This window comes from Anabrus simplex, chromosome 9 (assembly GCF_040414725.1).
Source record: "Anabrus simplex isolate iqAnaSimp1 chromosome 9, ASM4041472v1, whole genome shotgun sequence".
NCBI classification, from domain to species: Eukaryota; Metazoa; Arthropoda; class Insecta; order Orthoptera; family Tettigoniidae; genus Anabrus; species Anabrus simplex.
The window spans coordinates 36,314,120-36,333,383 of NC_090273.1; the positions used below are offsets into that span (position 1 = coordinate 36,314,120).

The window sequence follows — 19,264 nt, forward strand, 5'->3', positions numbered from 1 at the left end:
TTCTTTCTTCCTTTACCAGTCATGTCCTGTGAGTCCTAATTTAGTTCCATACGAGATCACCTTCTTGTTGTAGATAGTTGGTGAATATCACTATGCAAAACAACCTCTTTGACCAATCCTGAAAGCCCCTTTATCCAAAATTATCATCAAATTTCCAATAACCTTTTCTAGGACACAGTTGAACAGCATTGCCGAGAGATCATATCCTTGTCTTACGTCAGTTGTTTTTCTATGCCTCTGTGCCGTCTCTGGATACCGTGTCGGGGATGAGGTAAGATGAATTTATATGGTATATTTTTACGCCCGGATTCGAACCTCAGTTGAGGAGCTAATGAAAATGAAATGAATGATAGTAAATTAAATTGGATAAGGAGGTGGGAGGAATCAGCTATGACATATGAACTGGAACTATCCCGGCATTTGCCTGGAAGTGAATCTAAGAAAGCGAGATTTAGCGACATGTTTATCTCACGATGCTTATCAATTAAAAGCCTTGCAGCGATGGTTGCGTCAGTTGTTCCGCAATTTTTCGCAAATGTAGCTTGGTTATTTGTCAGCTGGATGGTCTCATATATCAACTTTCATGGTGTGGCTCAGAAGTCACATTGGGCGGTAATTGCCACACTCAGTGGGACTTACATTGTATTTGTTGCCACTCTCATAGCCTTTGTCCCTCTTTGACTATTTGGTTGAAGAGTCTTGTCATCCAATTTACTGCATCCTACCTTCGAGAGCATGACAACTCTGCCGGAATGTCGTCTGATCAGTGGATTTTTCTGTCTTCATTTGGTTTAAGGAAGCTTTGACTTCGGCGACGTCGACAACAGTGTCGATTGGGATTGGAGGGTGCGTGAATTCTTCTGCTGATCCTTCTCGAAGTAACTTGGCCAGCGTTCTCGTGCTTTCTTCCCATCAACAGGCAAGTTGCCCTTTTCGTCGTTAATGCCATGGAAGTGTAGAATATCTTCCATTTTATGATATCTGAATTTGGCAAGTCGGTAGATGATCCGCTCGCTTTCGTAAGTGTCAAGTTTCGCGTATAGATCTGTGAACCGACCGGTCTTTGTTGCAATTACAATCTTCTTTGCTTCACTGCGGTCTATTTTGTGATTATTCCAGTGGGAAGGTGTTCTTCCCTGCATAAACTTGTGATACAGCTGCTTCTTCCAGCAAATTTCGTCATTCTAATGCCATGCTCCTTCTTGATGCGACGTCGTTCCGGCTATGTTGCTCCTAAAACAGCATCCGCCTATTCGTGGACAGTCTTCTTCACATCTGTCCAACTTTCTTCAAGTATTGTGATCGCTGGTAGAACAACATTTTTATTATTATCACTATTATTATTTTACAAGTTGTTTTACGCATTTGCCTATCCCCCTGTGGGTGGGGGCGGTAGAATAACACCCACGGTATCCCCTGCCTGTTGTAAGAGGCGACTCAAAGGGGCCCCAGGGGCTCTGAACTTTGGAGCGTGGGTTGGCGACCACGGGGCCCCCTGTGGATGGGGGCGGTAGAATAACACCCACGGTATCCCCTGCCTGTCGTAAGAGGCGACTCAAAGGGGCCCCAGGGGCTCTGAACTTTGGAGCGTGGGTTGGCGACCACGGGGCCCTCAGCTGAGTCCTGGCATTGCTTCCACTTACTTGTGTGAGGCTCCTCACTTTCATCTATCCTATCCGACCTACCTTGGTCAACTCTTGTTCTTTTCCGACCCGACGCTTTAGGTTTGCGAGGGCTAGGGAGTCTTTCATTTTCACGTGCTTCGTGGCCCTTGTCTTCCTTTGGTCGATATCTTCATTTTTCGAAGTGTCGGATCCCTTCCATTTTTCCTTCTGATTAGTGTTATATAGAGGATGTTTGCCTAGTTGTACTTCCTCTTAAAACAATAATCACCACCACCACCACTTATGCATTTGCCTAGTGCGAAAATGGGAAACCATGGAAAACCACCTTCAGGGCTGCCAGCAGTAGGGCTCGTACCCTCTATCTCCCGAATACTGGATTCTGACCGCACTTAAGCGACTGCAGCTACCTCCGTGGCTCAGGCGGCAGTGCGTTGGGTTCCATGGTTCAAATCCCGATCACTCCACGTGATATTTGTGCTGGACAAAGCTGAGGCAGGACAGGTTTTTCTCAGACTACTCCGGTTTTCCTGTTATCTTTCTTTCCAGCGACACTCACCAATATCATTTCATTTCTTTTCACCTACCAGTTACTTATCATTGCCTCAGAGAAGTGCGACAGGCTTCGGCAGCCGGCACAGTTCCTATCCTAGTTACTAGATGGGGCTTAATTAATTCCATTCCTGAACCGGCTGAAACTGAAGACAGGCTATGGATTATTATTATTATTATTATTATTATTATTATTATTATTATTATTATTATTATTATTACGGTGATATCCGTGGAGCAGAAAGAGGTGATAGAAGGTGCGGGGTTGAATGGGTCTAACTACAATATCAAGAATTGAATTAAAACTTTAAAAGGTTATATTTCTTTTAGAACTTCATACTTAACAATTTTTTTCACTGAATGAACATAACAATGAAACATCAGGTACAATGCCAATCTTGAAACAAGACTAAGGAAATTCAAGATTAGTGAAATTTTACAGATTTGGGGCTTCAAGCCCTTAGTTTACAATTTCAGAGATACCGGATCCAGTTTACAAAACTTGCGAACTCTCAATGTTTCGACAAGGACGAAAGTATTCCAATTTAAGAGCACTTGCCCCAAAAGTTACAATTTTCAGCCTTCCAGAGGAACCTCACACTATAACAAAACTTTGAAAAGAGCTTACATGCTCTCGATTTCTTACAGCCCACTCAAGGCAACATTACATCAACATCTTACACTCTCTGGCCTCACAAGGCACGATTTACCAATGGAAACAATTTTACACAGGGGTATCTAGTACCCAACCTACTGGCCTTTTGCGAAAAAGGAACATGTTAGATAAATGGCCCGAACACAAACTGAATGGAGACGTACACTGCGCTCCCAGATAATGAAATATTAAAAACATACAGGGCTCCCGGCCGATGACACTGGGGCTAGTCCCAAGCTACTGAGGTGGCTCGCATGGAAATAAATTTAATATATTACAGGAAAGAAAACAGTCACGAAATCGAAGTCACCTCAAACCAAGATGAAGGGGAGCTCGAGAGGGTATCTCACTCTCTATCCCCGATTTACAGTTAAGGACTTTATGAAATTGTACATGAAAAGGAAGAAATTTACATTAAAACGGTTACATAGTTAAACATTCGGACCTTCCCCTCGGATCAGTATGCTGAAACAGCAAGAAAGATTGAATTTATGTGGCTATTACCTGGCTGATGTTCTGCCTGCCGAGGAACGAGGCGTCCCGCCTCCTGTCTTAACACACACACTGAGAAAGACGACGATCAATGAGACAAGGAAACTCCAAAAGCCGCAATTTGTTGTTGTTGGAGAAGATATGGGCTCTATTATTTCACCCAGTCACAACACGTGTTATCGTTATTTATATACCCTCAGGGAAGGTTCGAGAGAATTCAGGACTAATCCGGACACACCCTCTTAATTTTTATTGGCTAATTCAAAGTGAACAAGAAATGCGGGATTGGTTGAAAATTAATTACAAAATTCATGATTGGCCAGATTCAGAACTGGCGGAAAGAAAAAGAAGTGTCACCAACCCAAAAATAAATAAACACAGATTCAGTTATGCAAATCTAGAAATACGAAACTTCTTTAAGTCTTAAGTTCTTCCACCTTGCACCAGAGTGCGTGATCAGAGTTTTTGAAATGACATCTATGGAGGAAAGTTTAAACTTTTTGAAGTAAGCAAACACAAAGCAAATAAATCCAGTCAGTTTAGGAAACTTCACAACAACACAATTACTCAATACTTCAGTTTTTTTGCTAGGGGTTTTACGTCGCACCGACACAGATAGGTCTTACGGCAACGATGGGATAGGAAAGGCCTAGGAGTTGGAAGGAAGCGGCCGTGGCCTTAATTAAGGTACAGCCCCAGCATTTGCCTGGTGTGAAAATGGGAAACCACGGAAAACCATATTCAGGGTTGCCGATAGTGGGGTTCGAACCTACTATCTCCCGGATGCAAGCTTAACTCAATACTTCAGTAGTGACATCTTCTGATTAAGGTTCCAGCTTCATGAGTATCAGTTTCACCTTTTGGACGATGGAGGAGTTCATTGAGGCGCTTATTTTGAATGAGCTGTGTTGAGGTGTATCTCCCGGTACAATTATTATTATTATTCAATACTTCATCACGAAAATGACTGCATATCACATTCATTTGTAATGATTGGCTATAGCTTAAGAACAAGAGGTGTTAACAGCCTTCCTTGTGCATGCTAGACAGTATCTACATCTATATCTACAGTATATACAGCGATAAGACGGTTTCAACAGCCGAAATTCACATCAGATATAATGTTTTGTTGCCTGCCCTTTACAAGAAAAATACAACGAAACTCTCACAACCAGGAATTTAGTATTTTTCACATTGAAGACGATGTCACCCCAAGTGGGGTGACGGACCCTCATACAAAATACAGTATGTCTCCCCTTATGGGGTGACACGATAGTGTATCCAGGCCTCTCAACTTTAGGCTGTCGCACGAAACTAGCGCAGCATTCGCTGTTGTATTGCATTGCTTGTTTACGTAAGGTGTTCATACAGTGCAGTGCCCATTCCCTTCTCAGCACGCTGTGCGTTGCGCAACAGACAGTGGAATTTGTCTGACATACGCAACCATCAGAATTCAATTATTAATGGCAAGGAAAATAATGCTTTATTCTTACATACTGGTTGAGATTTAGCACTCAGATGAAATTGTAAACCGGGGCTACGTGTGAATAAAAATGTTTCTGCAAACCTGAGAATGTTCCCCAGTAACTGACACTGGCTGGTGATTTGGTTGAATCATCGCCCGATGCAGCACCGGAATCTTTGTTAGTGTCCTCACTACACAAACTAGTGTCAAATTCCGACTCGGAAAAGGTGGCATCACAATTCAAATCCTAAATGTCAACATCTCTTGATTCAACATTCGAACCCTTTTCAAGTTGTTCTATCTCTCTATCGGTAATCATGGCTTACTCAACACAGAAACACATAACATGAATTAAATTCTTGTCACAAAACTGTAAATTACAAGGAACTCGTTGAAAGGCGCGTAAATCAACAGATCACAATACAGAGCACAGTGTTCCACAACAACAAAGGTAAAAAAGTCGTCACCTCTGTAGGGGTGACGTTCGCTTTCTCTGTTGCATCGTCAACCTAATAACCATATGTCACCCCAATGGGGGGGACACAAAAATAGTAACTTTGAACATAAATTATTGTAACTATTCGGGCATCAATTCGAACGTTATCATTCTTTACCCGATACCTCCATTTCGAACTCCTAGTTGGGCTGCCTAATCAGATGAAATGGGGTCGCTCAACGGATACCTCAGGGTGTTCAGATGCCAAGTAAGACATGAAATCTTACTTCAAGTTACGCTTTACGTGAGTATGAAGAGATTAACAACTCACGGGTGACGCTTATAGAAACTCATGACATAATAGTAATAACCGTCAACCACTTTTTTAAATCAGAGTATTTAACTACGTGACAACTGGTCATGACTAAATGGAGTACTTAATTAATCAACAATTCACTTAGCTAAGGAACTAACTTACCAACTAGGCTATAATGAAAGAATTCATCACACATAAAATTGTAGAAAAATAATCAAGATATTTATTCACTAAATATTGGACTATTAAATTGGAATTTTATCCAAGGCATTACTTGTCATTGCGTATTAACAAGTGTGGATTGTGAGTCAGCGCTGGCTCGTAGAAAGAGAAATACTATCTAGTATTTAACTATGTAGATCAGTTCCATCATGAAATCAAAATTGAGTATGTACATATTTACAATCGATCACTGGACATCTAAGGTCCATACTGAAGTTAAGTCATAGATACAATACCAATATAATCAAGTTGTTACGAGAGCTCATTTGCTTTAAGACTAATTAAACTAGTCTGAATAAAACACACGGTTAAGCTGAAGTGTATATAAAGCCCACTAATAAGCTCAAACTTGAAATTAAACCAAATTATAACTTTAAATTGCAGGACTGAACTGTATATCACAGTTATATTTAATCGCCAATCATATTAGAATTGAGCGTTGAAAATATTAAATAGTAAATTGTAACTGATACTCAGTAAATGACGAGTCACTAATGAGTAAACTCGAATAAGTAAATCTAGATGCGTAAATTTAAATGCATAAATCCATATGAATAAATCCGAACTTATGCTTTATTACTACTTTCACGTTGTGCATGGATAACCACTTACGGACTAAGGCATTTGTTCCTAGTGCCTGTTAAAATTGGCTCCTACTCTAACATTTCCCTAGATGTTGTTCGTTGAGAAAATGCAAGTTCAAACAGAGTATATGTTAATCTATTCAGCTATCTAACTAACTTCAACACAACCTTTGGCTGTCATACACATGTCTTTTAGGCTCAATGTCCCTTTCCATAGTTATATTCCATAACATTCTACTTCAATGCAAGCTATTTTATTCAAACGCGCAGTTACAATGCAAGCGCTATGTCGTATTCAGAAACATATTATCATATTTATCGGTGTTGTGAATGCATTTGGTCAAAACACAGCTATAAAACGTATCGTAGTATTCCGATATTCATTACAGCACATCTAAAGTTGACATACGATCCCGTCACAAGCATAATTCTACAATAGTAAATTCTATTCATACCTTGGCTTAGGTCAATCCTGCGGTGTGGGCAATCTCACGTATACGAATCTAAAGAATGTAGCGTGGCACATCTTAAACTGCAGGCACTCAATGGCCCCTACGTAGTGCGTATAAAACTCCTCATTTCACTATATACCTCATACTTTTCCACAAGTTAGCACAATTGTAACCTTATTTCAACATTCATATAATATCTTAACATCGTAGCCTCAATATTAACTCGTCGCGTTCCCATATACATGACCATGTCAAAGCTACCACACTATGTTTCTTAAAACAACATTTTAAAATTGCTATATCTCATAACCTATGATTGAGTTCAATGCCCTTATTGCGAAGCAAAATAATGCGTGATTCCATGTGTTTATTTTACACCACGCGCAACCAAACGTGACGTCGACATGTAGCATTACTAATATGAAATCTCTGTAATCTGCCAGTATGTCATTACAATCAGCTGTTTCCAAAATTCTTTTTCAAACCTCTCGCTACATACGTGTATTTTGACCGATATACGATGACGTATATATCCAACACATTAGAATCTTATGCTATATTGCTAGATCATGAAACTACAGACTTAAGTATCTCACACTTCATTGGTAACATTCACTTGCATTTCTTATATATCGGTTTATATTTAACCCATCGGCACATGCCTAAGGCACATGTGTAGGCAAACCAAAAATTATGCAATTAAGTATTTTAAATGACTTAGCTCGCTCATGGTTGGTCCTGGTCCAGCTGTTCTGCTCCCAAATGGATGTAGTTGGGTCTGCGGTCAGGTCATGGGTTGGTCATCTGGTACACCATCTGCTTCCTCATCACGGGATTGCTGTCTGGTTTCCCGTTGTCTTCCTCATCATGGGTTGGTCGAATGGTTTCCCGTCGCCTTCCTCATCATGGGTTGATCGAATGGTTTCCCGTCGCCTTCCTCATCATGGCTCGGTCGTATAGCAAGATGTACTGGTCACCAGCTTGGTCCATCATGTATATTTAGCACATCATCTTCATGGTATTCTTGTCAGCAACTAAAATAAGGATTATAGTGCAGTGAACAGCCATTGTATAATTCTTTTTGAAGTTTGTAATCCTTAAATTTATTATTTCCTTTGTGGCTCTCCGACGTATATCTTCGATCTCGTTGGTGTTGATTTCAGTGAATGTATCTCTGTTGGCCGCTTCTTGTAGATCTCGGGAAACTTATTTTTATTCTGATTCAATAAATCGAGATGTATCTCTTCTTGTATGAGATCCCTTTTTTTAGATGCTGGCTTGGTCTCCCTTTGCAGAGTATAGATCAACTGCGCTCCGTATCCACCCACGCGTATCTCGTGGTACTTAGCTGATTCCTTTTTTTTTAATATCTCTAATCAACTCTGCTTATTTTTCGGTGAATTGACTTGTTTTCTTCTCGTTTCCGAGGCTTTTTCCTTTAGTTAGCTTCTGATCCTTTCTTCTTCCTTAAAAATTATACCGCGGTCGGTAGTTCCGTCTTCACTCTCCGTTGAGAAAAATTAAGATGGAGTTTTCTTAACAATCCCTAGTTTTCTACTTTTTTTCGTAAAACAATACAGTAGACAGTCCACTGTCCGTTTCACTCTCAATACTCGACCATTCCATGACGTGTATGGCCTTCTATGTCACCGCAACTGGTGTCTATTCTTTGCTTCCTATAGATCAAATGGGCCATACCTTCACTCGGCGCCATTTTGAAAGATGTCGCGGAGGTGTGAACGGGCACATTATGTTTTTGATTATCATCTACGAATGAAATTACGAACATCCGTAGCCCACAACAACCTGAAAAATGTATATCGCATTTCAGCAGTTTACCACGAAAAAAGCAAATGTACACGTCGACGCTAAAGTGTTAAAGAGATTTACGTGTTTCAAGCTTCGCTGTAGATAACTGCCAACGAGCACAGAATAACATAGAGATGGCGACTCATACCGCGATGCATTCGCTCGCTGAGGCCAAGATTTTTTCCCATCGCCATATTAGCAACATCGCCTGTGCCAGCCAACGAGTATAGAACTGTACGTGCACTTTTTAGTGATAGATTTTTGTACTCGGAGAGGAGTAAGAAGGAAGCACTGCCGGTTCCGGTAAACACTGCCAACTGAATGGAAATGAAATCTGAATTGAATTGATAGTATGATCGATCGATATGAATTTTCTAAAACTTTATTATCTTAAGGCCAACAACTTAGTCACACACAATATATAGTACTATATAATGTTTCCCGATGCGAATCTTGTTCCTAGCATGCATTCTATAGTTTGGCTTTGCTGTGTAAACAACAACAGTACGAGTACTTAAAGTGTACGCCAGATGTCGCACAGCGATGATAAGCGATTCTTAGTTTGTGTTTCAAAAGTTGCCAATACGAATCTCGAAAATAACCGAAGTCGATCGATTCAGCACTAGGGTGTAAATCTATCGCTAAAACGTGCGCAGATAGTATAAGATATGGCAGAGTACCTCACTAATGTGAGCCCAGAATTGAAGCCAACAGACACGCGTGGCCGCCATATTGTTTAGGCTACAATCTTATAGACCGGTTGCTGTCTGTTATTCATCAAGTTACTATACTTAAAGTAAATACAAGGATTCAGTATTATTATTTGAGTTTATTGAAATGTTGGAAAGAGATGCAACAAAAATGAAGATTTCCGGGAAGAGATGAGAAATCTACATATAAATGGCAGAACGAGTTTGACTGTGGTAACGCTAGATAAAAATGTTGTTCATGCAGAAATTCTGATGTGAGGAAAGCAATGGCAAACTACTTCACTCCTCATCTTGCCTAGTACGCCTCATTTTGGTGCTGCCATTGGTTTTTGGGGTTTCCTTATAACCGCATAACCTTTGGTGGTGCTATTTGAGGATCCAACCAGCCTCTGGGCTGATGACCTAACAGACAGACAGACAGTTAAAAATAGCCTGTGATAAAGGCAAAATTGAAAGAAATTAACGATTGTGACCCAGATCACACAAATGCGCAAGTCGGAAATTTGTGTAAAAAAAAAAAGATTGTTACTTTCCTTGTGTGCATAATTTTCCTGTCATAAGTCATTACTTACGAGCATGATAAAATATGGAAATCATATCTTTTGTAAAAATTGTACCCTCAGGTCGAGAAAGGGATAGGACAACCTTCCAGACGTAACTTTCTTAAATATAATTTTCACTTCTTGGTATTATAGGTAGCATATTTATGCTATTCCTATCCTCCAAGTTTCTTTTCTCAATTTGTTCTTTATATGTTTCTTCTTCCTCTTTCTCTTTAAGTAATCGCTCATTCAAAACGTCAGTCCTAATTTCTTTTTTTTAAATTATATTTTCTCATTTCACTTTCTAGACGAACAAGTGGCTCCCCTAAGGAACTCACAGTTGGAGATATTCAAGAATTTGACAAGTCAACATACAATACATCGGCGAAAACGAAGATTATAATACACGGGTACTTCTCCAGCGGCAAAGAGTTCGAGCACATCGCTTATGGTACGTACCGGATATTTTAGTATTTCTTTGTAGCATCCTTCTGGATTTCAGCTGGGTCTGCATTACTTCCCCTTACCCAAGCCTGACTAGCCTCCGTGGCTCAGACGGCAGCGCGTCGGCCTCTCACTGCTGGGTTCCGTGGTTCAAATCCCGGTAACTCCATCTGAGATTTGTGCTGGACAAAGCGGAGGCGGGACAGGTTTTTCTCAGGTTACTCCGGTTTTCCCTGTCATCTTTCATTCCAGCAACACTCTCCACTATCATTTCATTTCATCTGTCAGTCATTAATCATTGCCCCAGAGGAGTGGGACAGGCTTCGGCAGCCGGCAGAATTCCTATCCTCGCCGCAAGATGGGGGCTTCATTCATTTCATCCCTGACCCGGTCATTGACTGGAAAACAGGTTGTAGGTTTCCATTTTCACCCAAGCCTGACTCGCATAATGGATATTCAGGGTGATTTGAATTTTATGAAGAAAGAGGGCATGGGAAGATCTCAGACCGTGTGTTCAAAAGGAAGGATAAGAGTGGAGGTGATTTATAGAGTAGTAGAATCTGATGGAAAATCGTATGTGAAAATGAATACATTCCTCGCAATAGTTGACAAATTAGTTGTTGAAGTGAAAAGAATGTCAGTTTTATACCATGAAATTAATAAATATTATTTAGTTTCCTCGATTGCTTAAGATCCTTTTCTTCGGAAATAATTAAAGGTATATTTCTGTGTATACTGATATAACGAAAGCTTTGTGGAATTATATTCATAAGACGAAGCATCTGAACCAATAAAATAGTGTCCATTTTTAACAATTTATAAGGACTTGCTGTTGACGAAGGACATTCTGCTGATGAGTATTTAAAACCTGTTTGTCATAAATAATCAGCAGCATCGTTCGCAAATCCTGACACTGCCCTGCGGATGTTTGGTGTAGAATACGTATATCGCTTTGTTCCGGTACTGAGTCCTTCGCAAAACTACCGTGTTGCAAAATAAAAACAAGGTATACTAGATTTCGTACAATAATTTCGAAACTATAAAACCAAACCAAACCCCGTGGCGCAACAGCCCCGAAGGGCCATGGCCTACCCAGCGACGGTTACTCAGCCCGAAGTCTTGGAAATTACAAGGTGCCGTGTGGTCAGCACGACGAATCCTCTCAGCCGTTATTCTTGGCTTTCTAGACCGGGGCTACCATCTCACTGTCAGATAGCTCCTCATTTGTAATCACGTAGGCTGAGTAGACCACGAACCAGCCCTCAGATTCAGGTAAAAATCCCTGACCTGACCGGGTATCGAACCCAAGGGCTCTGGGTAAGGGGCAGGCACACTACCCCTACACCACAGGACCGGCTAGAAACGATAAAAATAGCGAAAAATATGTCCGACTCATTGACTGAATGGTCAGCGTTGAGGCCTTCGGTTCAGAGGGTCTCGGGTTCGATTCCCGGCCTGGTCGGGGATTTTAATCCTGTTTGATTGATTCTTATGGCTCGGGAACTGGGTGTCTGTGGTTGTTCCAGCACTCTCCTCTTCATATTCAAACAACACACTACACTGCCAACCACCACAGAAACACGCAATAGTGATTACATCCTTCCATGTAAGGTTGGCGTCAGGAAGGGTATCCGGTCGTAAAACAGGGCCAAATCCACATGTGCGACACAGTTCGCACCCACGACCCCCCAGGTGCGAGAAAAGCGGTAGAAGAAGCAGAAGAGGAAAAGAAAAAAGGGAGAAGAAGAAAATAGCGAAAAGAGTAATAACTGAGCCGATGAGTTCACGCAAATAGCTTTCAAGGTCAGATGGCACAATGGGTGGTACTTGTAGAATACATCCACGGTGCCCGCTGCCTGTGGTAAGAGGCGACTAATAGGGGGACCTCAGGGGCTCTCAGCTTGAGAGAAAGGATTAATCCGGCACTGCTCTCTTGGTCAACTCTGATGGTAACTTATTACATTTTCCAGGCCTAGGTAGTCCTTATTTTTCACGCCCTCCTTGGCCCTTTATTTCTTTTACCGATAACTTCATTCTTCGAAGTGTCGGACTTCCTCCATTTTTCCTCTGATTAGTGTTAATAGAGGATGGCTGCCTAGTTGTTCCTCCTCTGAAACAGTAACCACTACCACCAACACCGGCACTTCCGGTACTTCTTTATAGAAGGAGTTTGGAGCACATTGCTTCCGATACGTACTTGACCTAATACTTTTCTACACCAAGAACACGGAGGAAACTGTTAGCGTTTTAAAGCCTTTCTACTATTTCTAATTCATTCTTTCTCCAAAAATGATCAGACTCAATTTTCATTCTCCTATGATTTAAATTCAGAGGTGATATGGTACCCTTTAGACAATTAACACAACCACCACCACCACCACCACCACCAGACAGTAGACACTAAATGAGATAAATATGATGCCAAATAAAATTCGTCTCTCTCTCTCTCTCTCTCTTTCTTTCTCGTGGCAACGACTCATGGTGGTATAGACGCGAGTGAGAGCCTCTCCAGTATTTATCATTGCGAAGGTGTCATAAGACGGTGTTAAGTGTATTTCAAGTGTGCATTCAGTGGTGTTTTAACTTGTGCATGTGCAGTGGTACTTTAATTGGAAGAAGGTATCGTGATTCGTAAGTAATTTGCAAAAGTTTATCGAATTACAATGGGTAACTCACGGAAACAAGTGAAGGCTAAAGCCCGCATCGCTCAGCCCGCGAGCAGGAGTGCCACCCCACTCTCTAACGGCAAGGAAATAAACACGCTCTCATGTGGCAACTGCTGAAACTACGCAGGAACAAGTGAAGAACACCAACCGTTCTGTAAATTCACAGAACAGCGCTGCCAACATCTTGGCCTGTGATGATCAGTGCACTCCATTGGACACTTTGCGAACCAGTGTAAGCAAGGAGGTTATAGATACTACGGTGTCGCTAACGTTGGATAACCTCATTAAGAACAGTTCACTCCTCGACGAACTTGTAGACAGAGTAGCCGATAAGGTCATACAAAAACTTAAGGAAAGTATTGATTTTAATACTGATGTAATAAGAGAATTAAAATGTGAACTCAGCAGACGAGACGAGGCAATAACTGAACTTCAACGGCAGTTAGACGATAGGACAGATGAGTTGGAAAGTTATCAACGTCGGAACAGTTTACGCATATTTGGAGTACCTGAAATTGCAGGGGAAGACACGGACAAGCGCATTCAGGAGATTGCCACTCGGATCAATGTTCCACTTGATCCAGCGATGATCGACCGTTCACACAGAGTTGGTACCAGAAGTCACAACAAAACCAGGCCCATCATTGTGAAATTTGTTTCATACGCCTACCGAAATGCAGTCTTCAAATCAAAGAGGCTGTTAAAGAACAGCGGTATAACTATACGGGAGGACCTAACTAAGACCCGTACTGATATTCTCAAACGTGCTGTGAGCCATTTCGGACTAAATTCAGTGTGGACTATGGATGGTGTTATAATGGTGCGCGCTGGTGATGTGAAACATCGAGTGAAGACTGAACGTGACCTTGAGGAACTGAAGAAACGCTACCCAGCTCCACTGAAATGATGCGGTGAGGTAATTCGTATTCCTGTGTATCACTCTATTACTGGAAATACTTAGGACGAGAAGTAGAGATAATTCTGGCGAGGCTAACAATACAAAAGTCTCTCTTTCGCAACCATTCTATTTAGCGTAGTATATTAGTTATAATTTTTTTATACTTAGAAATATCTACTAACGCGATTCATTTTATACCAATTTTCTACTCATTTATTTTTCTCACTTCATCACATAATTTCTAAATCCTTAAGTTATTTTATATTTGTATAGGCTACTAAAATCATCGTACTTCTTTGTACGATTTGCTATTGAACTATTGAACCCTTTGTACTATATTGTACACATGACAAGTAATGAGTGTGTCTTATCTGATTTACTATACGATGTTAGTGTGAGAAACACAAGAAATCTTAAGGTCATTCATATCAATTCTCAGTCTCTTGTCGACTCCTCCCATATATCTGAGTTCCGGCACATTTTTGGCAAGAGTTCGTTTGATAGTATCGCAGTCAGTGAAACATTTCTTAAACCTTCAGTACCAGATTCTGCCATCTGTCTCGATGGGTATAATATTTTCCGTAACGACAGATTAAACAGAGCCGCTGGTGGTGTTGCAGTTTATTTGAAGAATAGCATAAAATGTAGTGTACTTAGTAAATCTCCTGGAGAGTACAGTAAGAAACCTGAGTACATAATCCTTGATATAGCCCTTTCAGATACTAAAATTCTTTTCGCTTGTATATATCGTCCACCAAAAGTAGGGTTCATGGATACATTCCTGAATGATATGTATTCTCATGTTATGAATTATAAATATATATTCGTTGTGGGCGATGTTAATGCTCGGTTCGGAACTGGGGCGTTTGAAAGCGAAAAAATACGTGATGTGCTCAACGCTTGTAACCTCGACTGCCTTCCATTCAATCCAACCTTTCATACTGCCACTTCCGATAGCACTCTCGACATAATCTCATCGAACTGCAATGAGTTGGTAGTAGAATACGGACAGGAACCAGCTGCCGGTTTTTCTGGTCATGACTTGCTGTATGCTGTATTCACTTTATCCACGCCAAAACAAATTCCTAAAACTATTCTTGTTCGAGACTTCAGTAAATTTGACGTGAACAATTTTCGTGCTGACGCTGAATTACTACCCTGGTATATGTTTTTTCAGTCTAATGACGTAGATCAAAAAGTATCTCTCTTCAACAGCTTTGTACTTTTACTCTATGACAAGCATGCGCCACAAAAAAGAATTCTCGTAAAACACCGGTCATCACCATGGTTCAATAAGCGTATTAAGGAATTGATAAGCAAACGGGACAGAGCTAGGAAGAAATTTATTAAAACTAAATTTCCAGATGATTACGAGCAATTCAGGATCTTACGTAACGAGACAAAACAAGTAATTAGGGACACTAAAGTGAAGTATACGTACAACATTTTCCGTAATTGTAAGAGCACCTCAGCTTCTTGGCGTGCTGCAAAATCTCTTGGTATTGGAGTTAGTCACTCTCTAGATAGCCAGATGCCTGTTACTCCATCTGAATTAAGTGAATATTATATGACATCAGTCTCTAACTCCAACTCTCCGAAAGTATCAGAGACTGCCAAACATTATAGACATCTCACTCCAAGTAACAGAGATAAATTCTATTTCATGTACGCACACCCTTCACAGGTGGAAAAAGCAGTCAGATCAATACGAACTAAAGCTAAAGGTCCAGATAATATTCCAATATCCATGGTTTCTACCTGCATGGACACATTTCTTCCTGCCCTTGTGCACTTATTTAACTTCTCTCTACAGAATGGAGTTTATCCCTCAGAGTGGAAGCGTGCCAATGTACGTCCTGTGCCCAAAAAGAAAATACCAACAGTCTGTAGTGATTTTAGGCCTATCAACATCCTCTGTGCACTTAGTAAGGCACTAGAAAAAATTGTTCATGAGCAGATATGTGAATATTTGTCTAAATACAACATTCTAAATCCCTACCAATCTGGCTTCAAGAAGGGCCATAGTACTACTACTGCTCTTCTGAAGGTTACAGATGATATACGCGCGGCCACCGATAAGAGGCAGCTTACTGTCTTATGTCTCTTTGATTTCTCTAAGGCATTTGACTCTGTTAATCATGAGTTGTTTCTTGCTAAGCTGAAGTCAATTGGCTTCTCCCAGAGTGCTCTGTCGTGGTTTGAATCATATCTGTCAAATAGATCACAAAGAGTCACGTTCGTTGACGGTCGATTCTCTAGCTGGGAATCAGTAAACTGTGGCGTACCACAAGGATCAGTCCTCGGTCCTTTATGTTTTTCTATTTATATTAATGACATATCTGAAGTCTTTAAAAGCAGTAGCTTTCACATGTATGCGGATGACTTACAAGCTTACTTCCACTTTTGTCCCACTAACGCATCTTCTTCTATAACGCATTTTAACCATGACATCTCTCGATTGATTGAATGGAGCGCAAATCATAACCTCCAATTAAATGTGGCTAAGACCCAGCTTATTTGCATAGGTTACACAAAACTCCTGAAAACTGTTGACCTCAAATCCCTCCCAGCAATAAAAATTCTAGAGACAGATATTCATTATAGTGACACCGTTAACAATCTAGGTCTAATTTTTGACAGAACCTTATCCTGGTCTGATCATACGTCAAATGTAATCCGAAAAGTTGTGTCATCCATGCATATTTTGAAACGTAACGTGTCATGTACACCACCTTTCATGCGAAAACTACTTGTTCAAAGTCTTATATTTCCAATAATTGACTATGGTTCAGTCGTATACAACGACTTATCTGAAACTTTGAACATAAAACTACAGAGGGTACAAAACGCATGTGTTCGTTACGTTACAAATGCCAGGCGTGATGAACACATAACACCCTATTACATACAGCTACAATGGTTGAAACTCCATGAACGTCGGGAAATCTCAGTAGCTGTTGCTACGCAGAAAATTCTCAAACTGAAGACACCATCCTACCTTTATAATGCATTTAAACCTATGGAGTCGGTACATAACAGAGATAATAGGTTTAAAAAACCACCCTTCAAATTCCCCTTCATCGTACCACTAAATTTAACAAATCCTTTGTTTGCACTGCATCACGTATATTTAACGTCTTTAATCTTCACCGTTTCGCAAGCAACACTAACTGTACCCAACTAAAGCAGTTCTTAACATCTATCTTTCTGGAGGAGTACGCAAGAGGCTGAGATCAGGCATTCTTGTGTCGAACAATCAGGAATATGTATATTTCGAAGAAAATTGTTTCTCTGCTTTAGCTTTATATTCTTTAAACCCATGTAGTCCAGAATAACAGAAGGGCTTAATGATTTACTTTCTTATTATATAATGTATGTCTTAACCTTACTGGATTTGGTATCTGTATTTTCATTTTTTTTTTAAGTTTCTTGTTTAGTTTAATACTTTAATATTATAAAAATGTAGTTACTGTTTTCATAAATCTGCATTGTATTATAAGAAGACGCTGCATAAAGGGGCTTTTCAGTCTCAGTGGCATGTAAATCATGATCAATAAATTCAATTCAATTCAATTCTCTCTGTGGGGTAAACCGTAACACCCACGGTATCCCCTGCCCGTCGTAAGAGGCGTCTGAAAGGGGCCCCAGGGCTCTTAACTTGGGAGCGTGAATTGGCACCCATGGGGCCCTTATCTGAGTCATGACATTGCTTCCACTTACTCGTGCCATGCTCCTCACTTTCATCTGTTTTATCGGACCTCCCTTGGTCAACTCTTGTTCTTTTCTGACCCTGATGCTATTAGATTTACGAGGCCTAGGGGGTCTTTCATTTTCTCGCCGATACCGTACGGCTCCATGGCTAAATGGTTAGCGTGCTGCCCTTTGGTCACAGGGGTCCCGGGTTCGATTCCCGGCAGGGTCGGGAATTTTAACCATAATTGGTTAATTCCCCTGGCACTGGGTGTATGTGTCGTCTTCATCATCATTTCATCCTCATCACGACGCGCAGGTCGCCTACGGGAGTCAAATCAAAAGACCTGCACCTGGCGAGTCGAAGTCCTCGGACACATTCCGGCACTACAAGCCATACGTCATTTCATTACGCCGATACCTTCATTTCTCGAAGTGTCCTACCTCCTCCATTTTTCCCCCTCTGATTATTTAATACAGGATGGTTGCCAAGTTGTACTTCCACCACCAGCACCAACTAGGGCGTGTTTTTTCCCATGCCCTTCGTGACCTTCAGACATCTTCCATACTTCCTCTTATTGTGGTTGAGAGAGAATGATTACCCTGTTGTACTTCGTCTTAAAACACAATAGCCTCATTTAAGCGGTCTTCTCGAGATTTCCTCTTAAATACGTGAACAGTTTGTATAAATGTTAGAGTGAATGAGAGCAAGTATGATTTAGAGCTATTGTTAGTAAAGTAGATAAATAATGTTAATCATTAACAAAATAGCTATTGTAATAATATTTTATTCCATTCATTTAGGTAGTTTCCATATACTGTACACAGTCTTATTAACTTTCAAATTATGTGACTATGTAGTGCATGTTCTGGTTAAGTGTAAGAGAGGGCCTTCAGCCATAACTTCGCCACATACAAAGGCATAAAATAACATAATCCCCATATTATTATGTTGCAGCCTACCTCACGGCAGGAGACTACAATGTGATTATCGTGGACTGGTCATCCTTGTCCAAGTGGTGCTACTGTGAGTACGTCTTGTACCGTATTGAGGGTGTAGGGCTGCAAGTGGGTCGTCTGCTGGATTTTCTCGTGTTTCGAGGGGTGAAACTGAGAGATATCCACCTCGTGGGCCACAGCCTAGGCTCTCACGTGGCCGGGGTCGCTAGCAGGTCCTGCAGTGCTGGTCGGATAGGCAGAATCACAGGTAGGTACAAGAGTGTTCTAATCTCTCATAAAGTCATGTATTGTACGGCGAAAGTTGATTTCGTTGTCTGGGAGACAGATGAGGGGTATTTCAGTCGGCTTGACAAAGAATACTGCAATGTATTCGAATCGTCGGCAAACTGTACAGAAGGTGCAGCAAACAACAACAACAACAACAACAACAACAACAACAATAACAACAAACTGTTCAATCCGCAAGAAGAACAAAATAACACAACAGACCGTGGAAGCTTCACATCTAAGAGGACTGAAATTAAATCCCTCCCCGGAATAAAGATGTTACCAACAAACCAGTAATTTTTCAGGAGAGAGGAAAGTCATTTTTGGGCTTTATTTCATGGTATACATTACATGAACCAATTGCCTATGCAGGTGTAAAATGAGTTCATCTATTAAAAACAATATTTCATTGATAAGTTAAAGTTTAAAAATAATTTATGAATATTGGAATTGATACAATGGAAAATAATCTGCAAGTATGT

At 40.7% G+C, this 19,264-nt stretch overlaps 1 protein-coding gene across 1 annotated transcript in view; it reads left to right on the forward strand.

The window, feature by feature from the left end:
- The window catches only part of LOC136880932 (endothelial lipase), a 47,390-nt gene that overhangs the window by 11,796 nt on the left and 16,330 nt on the right, over positions 1-19,264 (forward strand). The window contains exons 3-4 of the mRNA XM_067153462.2: positions 10,166-10,308; positions 18,514-18,762. Coding sequence (XP_067009563.2) covers positions 10,166-10,308; positions 18,514-18,762 — 392 coding nt within the window. The remainder of the gene's footprint in view (positions 1-10,165; positions 10,309-18,513; positions 18,763-19,264) is intronic.